Here is a 9,185-nt window from a genome sequence, read left to right as displayed (position 1 = left end):
GCTTGACCTGGGAGACCCATGGTGATACATATACGCCTGTATTAAACAGGTTAAGCAGACAGTTGTACATTATTCTGCTCATTATTCTGCTCCAAATGACACATACCATTCATGGAGTACACACAACTAAGCATTTGCTGCTCACTACCAATCATTTACAGCACACTGGAGTGCAAAATTGAAAACACAATCGTTGAAATGGAACACACCATATGAAAGACAATGACTCTGCAGTTTGAGCTATTTCCCCTTTTGTAAAATGACTCAGTGTAGTCAAACAGCACACAAATATGCATCCAAAACCTTTTATTTGGGTACATGATTTACAGTAGATTTAGACATCATGCCTCCGGTCAGAGATGGGCACAAATACAAAAAAGTATTTCGAAAATATTCAAAATACTTGGTCAGTACTTGGTCTAATATTGACCAGGATATTGTCACCAAGATACTATAATATCCTGGTATTTCTATCTTTGTATTTCAAATCTTTTTTTGTATTTTGTGCCCATCTCTATCTATGCCCATCTCTAATCTATGTAAAGCGCTTTGGATAAAAGCACTATATAAATGCACCATTTACCATTTATCTCTGCCTCTGGTTCCTGTCTCAATGTTCAGTTGTGCAACACTGTGTAGTGTTTAGACAACAAGGTGCTTGTGTAATTGACAGCAGACTTGAATGTGTAGAGTTTTGAATAGTTGTGTCATAGGTTGATGCTTTGAGCTTTTATGTGAGAATTGTGTGCAACAACCGAACATTCTGAGGTGGTAATCATCAGCCTTAACTTAAACAAGCACTGTTTATTAGAAAAAGACAGGTCAATATGCCTATATGAAAGAATAGCACTAAACCTCCCTAAACATTGATACAAAAGGTTTTACAATTGATTCTGGTACCTTTAGGCATGCTTTAGAACAACAACAAAAATCCAGGAAAATATATTTACCATAAAGGCATCATTTTCAAGATGGCACCCAGGATGGCTGCCAGGAGCTTAAATGGCTATATCTCAATTATTCTATTTATAGAAGAATAATACAATAATATATATCTTATATATCTCAAGGACACTTCATTACCAACTCTGGGGAGCCCTGGTTTGAACTAGGAGCCTTCCATTTCCCAAGCTACCATTTTACCTCCTGAGCCTGCCGCCCCATGATTAGATAGAAGGCCTGGAAGTTCGTCATTTTAGGGCAAGGCCATTTGACCTTTGACCTTTGGTCTTGTCCATTTTTGAGGTCACAAAGGCCAAATTCCATGGCAGGAAGGCCAACAAATAAAACAAGATTTTCTTCCATTGAAAGAAGTAATTGAATAAGGATGATTTTACATGTTATACAGTAGGTAGACTATCTGCTATGAAATAAATAAATTATGCTATTTACAATTTGATCCATGCTCAGCCCTGCACCAAGCAAAGATACTGGATTGGTTTTAAAAATGTAGACAAAGAACACTGGCGTCTACATGACAAGAAAGTGGTACAGTCAGCTGGGGCATTAAGGCCACTGTGGCCTCAGGGAATGGCAGTTTTTGGAGGGGCACAAGGCCAAACTGAGGTGCAACGACAGCCATGGTCTTCTTGGCCTCCCTGAAATTCCTGCTCTGTCTGATAGTATGCTCTAAATAAACTAGTGGTTCTCAAAATGTGTAGTTTCAAGAACCTTTATAACTCTGAGAGGGTACAAAATGTAACCACATTATGTGTCCATTATGTTCCATTTTCACAGAAGTTACAGAAGGAGTTATATTGCATGGTTGTTTGAATATATGAGCCATTACTTTGGCACCCAAAGTGATCAATCACCAGTCTGGTTTGGGACAGTGAATGTGTTGGCACAAAGAGGAGACCTGGTTAACTCCACAGCTACACCCCTGCTCATTCACACCACATAGCTGGTATGTAAGTACAGTAATCAGACGTGGGACCTTCAGTGTCCCAGGTGGTCTCTCAGCTCCGGCCATCCATTGCCTTATGGATGGAGAACAGGGTCTCCGTTTACAAGCTTATGGAAAGTAGTCTTTTTGCCAACACCAACTGGTTCTCAAAGTGGGGTCCACAGAGGGAGTCTAAATGGACCCTTCTATGTCTGTAACTCTGGAAGTGTGCAAATAGAACCTAAATGTAAACATAATGTGCTTACATTGTACACTCTCAGAGTTATGGAGGTTATTTCTTTTTTAAGATTTGTTTTTTGGGCTTTTTATGCCTTTATTTGATAGGACAGTAGACTGACAGGAAATGGGGAGAGAGATGGGGAATGACATGTGGCAAAGGTCATCCGGATCGGGAATTGAACCGGCGACGCCAGCAGGCATCATAGCCTAGTATGTGGTATGTGCCTGGACCACCAGGCCAGCGGGCGATTAATTGAATCTTTTGCATCAATGTTTAGGGAGGTTTAGTGCTATTCTTTCATATAGGCATATTGACCTGTCTTTTTCTCATAAAAAGTGCTTGTTTAAAGTTGTACTATGTAACTTTTTTTATAAAACAAATCTTAAAATTCTCCTAACTATTAAATCACAAAAGTTTTAGAAGATCCGCGCCGTGAATTTCAGCCTGTAAAGCCTTCTCTGTATGTAAACTGAGATCCTTGCCGTGGACCGGATCTCGCGCCAAAATTGCGTCATCACACTACCGGCCAATCACAGCGAGGGTTATACAACTGCCGGCCAATCACAGCGCATCTTGAAGTGGGGTCGCTATGGCAGCCATATTTGTTGTCGCCCGTTTGTACCATCCCTTCTCTAGGTAATTTCGCCTACCAGGCAGGGTGAAGGAGTCCGTATCTCTGGAATTACTGAACGCACAGGAACAAGGGACCCCTTAAAAGATAGATCTCAGCGAGGTGGAGGCAGACGCGGGGGTCTGAAGGTACGAAAAACGTCCGAAAGACGCGGACGCGACCGCGGTTTGCTATAGGGCTAATGACCACTAGTTGGGCATCTTACACAGTATGGCTTTAAGATAAGGCTGAAGATTGCCTCCTCAGAATGAAATACTGTGGGTCAATTATACATTTCCTGAATCCTTAGGGTCATGTCTGTATTCTAGTTGTTGTGTTGTGTGTCTCTGATGTGTCTTGATGCCACAGAACTAAAAGAAAATATATGGTTTAGGCGGAAATAGTTATTTTTATTTATTTATTAAAGTTTTGAAGAGCTCCAGTGACCACTCTACTTATCATACATATTCACAAAGGGGCTTGAATGAAAGCTTAAGGTGTCCCCTTAAAGATGATACCAAACATATAATATAAAACATTACAATATGTCCTGAAGATGAACTAATAAAAGATATGTACCTGTGTCTAAAATGCAAATCTTCAAGGGGGGATGGTAACTTTAGCAGCTGATAACACCACTTAAGTTACTTGTCTGCAAGGTCTATCATATCAAAACTTAATCTAGAGATGTATAGGAATAAAAAAAATCACAACTAGAATTTGCCACCCCAGGTGGTACCGATATGTCAAATGTTGTGTCTTAGCCTAAGGACTATGTGTGTTGTTTACACTTCTCTTCCTGTTTGTTTGTTTGTTTACAGTTCGTCTCCATGGTGATCCTCTTCCTGGCGGAGGGCGCGGCCAGCGGCCTCAATGTCATCGCCGTCTACGTCACCGAGGTCGTCCGGGTCACGGGACTGGACGGTGAGTCGCGTAGCCAGACAACTATTCCACAATCTCTGAATGCTATATAGAGTCTGGAATGGCAGCTCCCAAACGGCGAGTATCGGAAGTAGTCACTGCTGCACTGAACTGTAGTCCCATTGGAAACATAACAGAAGCACACTAGCACAGACAGAGTCATTATAATGAACTGTAGTCCCATTGGAAACATAACAGAAACACACTAGCACAGACAGAGTCATTATAATGAACTGTAGTCCCACTGGAAACATAACAGAAGCACACTAGCACAGACAGAGTCATTCGGGCAGCATATTCTTGTTATGCGTGTATAGTTTAAGAAAACGTTCATGGAGGTAACACCAACAACACCAGAGAAAGATGAAATAACGCCCCAAAAAATACTGAAAGGAGACATAACGCTTCCAGTAGGACATGTTATTGCCACTGCACCAAGGGAGCGGTTGCGTCACATCCGCTTTATCTCACACTCATCGTTTCTATTTCCGTGCCCCAGACTGTTGACGGGAGCATTTGCAAATCACAGAGGCAACAGTCTGGCCTCGCGAGACTAGACGGTGAGTGATAGCTGTCAATCAATCCATCACATCACATCAGAGCAGCAAACTAAATACACAACCAAAAGATTCACTTTTCTGTTTGCAAAAAGCAGCTTCAATTTGCTGACAAAAAAACAAACATGTCCAGCAAATTGAAGCTGCTTTTTGTAAATCTTTGCACAACAGAAAAGTGGCTGCGGCATTGCGTTTTTTTCCCGATTGAACCCAGTTCCATCCGTGCGTCTTGTTGCATGCGGTAAAAACTCATTGAATCCCTTTGCACACAGGCACGAGGTTCAACAATTGCGTTTTTTCCGCTTGCTGCATGATTAAAACGCATTGGATTTGGTGTGCAAGGCTGTGAGGAATCCACACTGCGGATCCCAAAAGGAGTCATAAAAGGAGTCAATAGTGGCGTTTCCATAAAGCCTCTTAATGCGCATTTACGCCTTATTCGCAAAATCTTTTTATAGAAACACTTCAAAATGCGAATAAACTTTCATTATCCGCAAAAAAAATCCGCTTGGAGGAGGTGGATTTTGAGGCTTTATCGAATAAACGAAATGCGCATTTGTGAATGGAAACGGGTCAGACAATAAATGCGAATACATTATGACGTTCTGGTCCATATCGTCCTCCAACTTAACACTTTCCCCTGCCGCTTAACGTCGTATAGCGTTTATAGCACACGAAACAAAACGGTTGTTTGTTACACACGGAGTGACACGGACCGTGTGTAAATTCCTCCTGTTTTCACCTCCCGGAGTCAAGCCATCCGTGGCTAACCCTTCTTCATCACACGGTGTTGCGTGCCAAAAGTGGCCGATCTACAAGCTCACAGCAGCTCGCATCCGCGTCTCCACGCCGCGCTGTGAGCTTGCAGATCAGCCACCTTCCAGAGGACGCTGAAACTTGCAGGATGAGCACTCTGTCAACCCATGTGACCGTCGCTAATACGAATGACACCCGCAAATTGAAAAGGGCTAAATTTGCTTTGTCTTAATACGCATTTCTGATAATTCGCTTTGCTAATTCGAATAAGTTTATGGAAACATGGCTAATGAGTTTTTACTGCATGCAGCAAGACGCACGAATAGAACTGGGTTAGATCGAGAAAAAAAAAACCACACTGCCGCGGCCACTTGCCGCAAATTCGGAGCCGCTGTGCATGTTTTCTTTAAAAATCCGTGCGGATAAACGCGCCTGTACAGTTAACTACAGTTAGTCAAAAAACTTTTGGTCATTGTATGGTCTAATCAGGCTTGTATGAACACCCCGAACAGTTTTTAATTTGCTTCATTCAGTATTTAGATATTTGATGTAAATGTTACCAGCTCCAACACGCCCAGGCCCTCTCCACATACACACCCATTGTAACTTCAAACTCCATTTTAACCATGATAGATTCATTAAAAACACACATAATTTTTTCTGGTGACTCATAATACCCTCCTAATACGTGAGCAGACCGTGTTTTTTCAATAACTTTTTTCATTTATTTTCAATAAAATATTATTGTATTTAATGTTTTCCATTTTCCCAAAGAATTATTAATTGTTACCAGCGTGTTGGAGCTGGTAACATTTACATCAAATATCTAAATACTGAATGAAGCAAATTAAAAACTGTTCGGGGTGTTCATACAAGCCTGATTAGACCATACAATGACCAAAAGTTTTTTGAAAGTGTAATATCCCTTTAACCCTGCAAGACCCAAATTAATTTCTACTGGCCAATTTTTTTTTTTTAAATCAGATGGTGTTGTAGGAGTCCTACGGGAAAATGTAATGTAATTTATAATGTTTTTGTACGATCATAAATCATGCATTTTGGGGATATTTTTCACAATAATAACATATGTACATGTTCTAGACATTCTAATGATCACGAAAAAAATATATATTACAGGCATTTTACTTATGTTTTAGTGAGGAATAGCTTCAGTTAAAAAGTGAGATGTTGTTCGTCCAGACGCTGGAATTTCAACTTCTCTTGGAGGTGTGAATGTCAGTCTCTGTGGGGGGTATTTATATGCAAATATCGTGGCCAATGGCATTGTAATACTAAACAATAGGATTTAATGGTGATGTTAATGTGAAAAAAGAACAGGAAAACTAATTATATATATTTTCTTTTAAATGATTTAAAAAATGTTGCCAAAAAGCAACGCTGGGCCTTGCAGGGTTAAATGGTATATTTTGGTTAAAGAGAGTTATTATAACATATTAACTCTTTCTACGCTTTGAACGTTCCCGTTCGCCCCATTTTTTACAGAACCTCAATGCCAATTGTACGTTCTTTGGCTCGTTCTTTTGTACCTTGGTTTGATGTCTGTAAGCTGATGAGGGGTCCCGCCGCCGTCTACTGTAATCACATGGCGAGCAGTGATGTTCTTAAAAATCCATTATGCGTTTACATCAACGGAGACCATTTCGCTTCCGTGTTGATATCTCTGGCCCAGGGGCTTTGTTGCCAATGTGTGTTCCTAGACCATGGGAGGAGGAAGCGGCCACATTAATGGCATTACGCCCCCCTCTGCTGGCTGGTCAGCGAAAGCGCATGCAAAAAAGGCCAAATAGGCCAAGAGTCAAAAAAAAAAAAAAAAAAAAGGCCAACATTCTACTATAACATTGCAAAGGTAAGCCGCTTTTTGATGGCACCAGACCCAATAAATAAATACATAATCTGGCGGTAGGAGAGTTAAGGCCTACATGGCTTACTAGCCAGGGATCCTTTTAACACTGAGGACGTTGAACCAACATGATTCCTTTGTGAAAGAATGTGTCACCATGGAGATTCACACTGACACAAACACTGTTTGTGTTATTACAGTAGGGGGTGTGTGTGTGTGTGTGTGTGTGTGTGCGTGTGTGCGTGCGTGCGTGCGTGCGTGCGTGCGTGTACATGTGTGTGTGAGAGTGTGCATTAACTCATCTCAAGAGGCAGATTAAGTAGTTCTCACTCTTTCAAGATTAATTTTTTCTCCAAAAATAGATGTACAATTTGGTGCAGTGCTGTGAGCTTGTAGATCTGCTCTATTTGAACAGCCAACAGTGTCATGACTGAGACTGTGGACGGGGTGTGAGCTTGTAGATCTGCTCTAGTAGTCATGACTCAGAGAACTCAGTGAAAATATGCAGGTGTCATAACTCCCCCCCCCCCCCCCCCCCCCCACACACACACACACACACACACACACACCCCGAGGGGACCAGAACCTGTAGACACACCCTGTTTGTGTGTGTGTGTGTGTGTGTGTATGCGTGTGCGTGTGCGTGTGTGCACACCCTGCTTCAAAACTCATTCATACACACAGCCAGTCTGACCTACAGTATAATAATACTACATGTCTATTTAACTCTCAGAGTTACAGAGCCGTAAGGGTCCATTTGGTTCCATGTGTACACTCTCAGAGTTACAGAGCTGTAAGGGTCCATTTGTACACTCTCAGAGTCACAGAGCCTAAGGGTCCATTTGGTTCCATGTGTACACTCTCAGAGTCACAGACCCGTAAGGGTCCATTTGGTTCCATTTGTACACTCTCAGAGTCACAGACCCGTAAGGGTCCATTTGGTTCCATTTGTACACTCTCAGAGTCACAGAGCCGTAAGGGTCCATTTGGTTCCATGTGTACACTCTCAGAGTTACAGAGCCGTAAGGGTCCATTTGGTTCCATTTGTACACATTTTGAGATCTCAAAGTGCAATAACTCTCCCCGTGAAGGTCTCAGAAATTTCCCCTTCAATGACTTTTCCTAAATACTCAAGACATATGTTCTAATTTTTTTCCCCCCTTCTGAAACGTTTCCTAAGTATGAAATAATATACCATTATACCACTCTGACTGTTAGTTATCGGTCATGAAGACAGGTCTCACACCCTTTGAGAGGTCAATTGAAATGCTAATTCACATTTGGAAGACAATAGAACCCCCGCTGGCAGCAGGGGAGGAGGTGTTGCTCTCCTGGGTCAAAAGGGAGAGAATTTACCTGTCAATTTGACTGATAAATGCAGTCAGAGTGGAAGTGATTTTTTCCCAGTCACCCGAGTGTTAAAGCACTCAGAATTAAAAATTATTCTAGGCCTATTGCGATGCATATGTATGTGACTTTGTTATGGTCTGACATTATGTCAGGAGATATAGTCGACCCCTTGGGTCAACGTTTTCAGGCAAAGGACCCCTTAGCTGAGAGGGAGATGAAACAGGGACGGCCCTGCCCCTAGGGGTCCCGGACCCCCTGTTTATTATCATTCAGTATTATTTAATATTAATCCATGTATTTGTTTTATTTCCAGTCAAGCTGCAGTTCCCTCACTTCACACCAGAGGGCGTGGCCTCTGTGGCCCAGTGGGGTCTGCTGGCTCTGATTGGCTACTGGCTGCTGTCCGTGGTGCTGAGGCTCCTGATTGGTCTGCTGAGGCGGCTGTTCTGGTTGGTCAAGACGGTGGCGGTGCTCTGGCTGTTCGCGCTGATCGTGGGCGACGGCTCCGCCCCCGCTGACGTCACGGCGGTTCGGCTCGCCTCATTGGTCCTCGGCTGCGTCCTCCTGGGCCTGGCCGGCGGGGGGGGCGGAGCCTCGGAAGCTGTCGCCATGGAGACGCGTCTGGGCGACCTGGAAGGTCGTCTGAAGGTCGTGGAGAAGCAGAAGATGGACTGAAGCTCGTCTCTGATTGGTGGAGAGCTCGGCGAAGCTCGTCTCTGATTGGTTGAAACCTCGTACGTCCAATAACCCTTATCATGCTACCATGGCAACCATGATGCTACCCTTTTAGGGTTTTTTTTTTTTACCCTTTTTTTCTCCTCGCTGAACCGGACGTTATCCCGCTGATTACACGGCAGGAATAAATAAATAAATTATTTGCCTCAAAATAAGAAAGGAAACTTGACTTTGGTCCATTATATCTCCCCTTTAATAACACCAATTTGTATTTCGTTTTATATCATTTTTATTGTTGATTCATCACCTTTACAACGAGGTACAGCTTG

The 9,185-nt window shown here is 42.6% G+C and overlaps 1 protein-coding gene across 1 annotated transcript in view; it reads left to right on the top strand.

Annotated features, from left to right (window-relative positions):
- LOC308302590 (uncharacterized protein) overlaps window positions 1–8,952 on the top strand; it is a gene marked incomplete at its 5' end in the record, with an annotated part of 12,732 nt that extends 3,780 nt beyond the window's left edge. The window contains 2 exons of the mRNA XM_080746846.1: window positions 3,558–3,660; window positions 8,495–8,952. Coding sequence (XP_080602972.1) covers window positions 3,558–3,660; window positions 8,495–8,856 — 465 coding nt within the window. The 3' untranslated portion in view covers window positions 8,857–8,952. The remainder of the gene's footprint in view (window positions 1–3,557; window positions 3,661–8,494) is intronic.
- Window positions 8,953–9,185: the final 233 nt, after the last annotated feature.

Source organism: Nannobrachium achirus (genome assembly GCF_963921795.1).
Source record: "Nannobrachium achirus genome assembly, chromosome: 17".
Taxonomy (NCBI): Eukaryota; Metazoa; Chordata; class Actinopteri; order Myctophiformes; family Myctophidae; genus Nannobrachium; species Nannobrachium achirus.
Note: the sequence above shows the minus strand (reverse complement) of the source record. Positions and strands in the feature narration are given on the sequence as shown.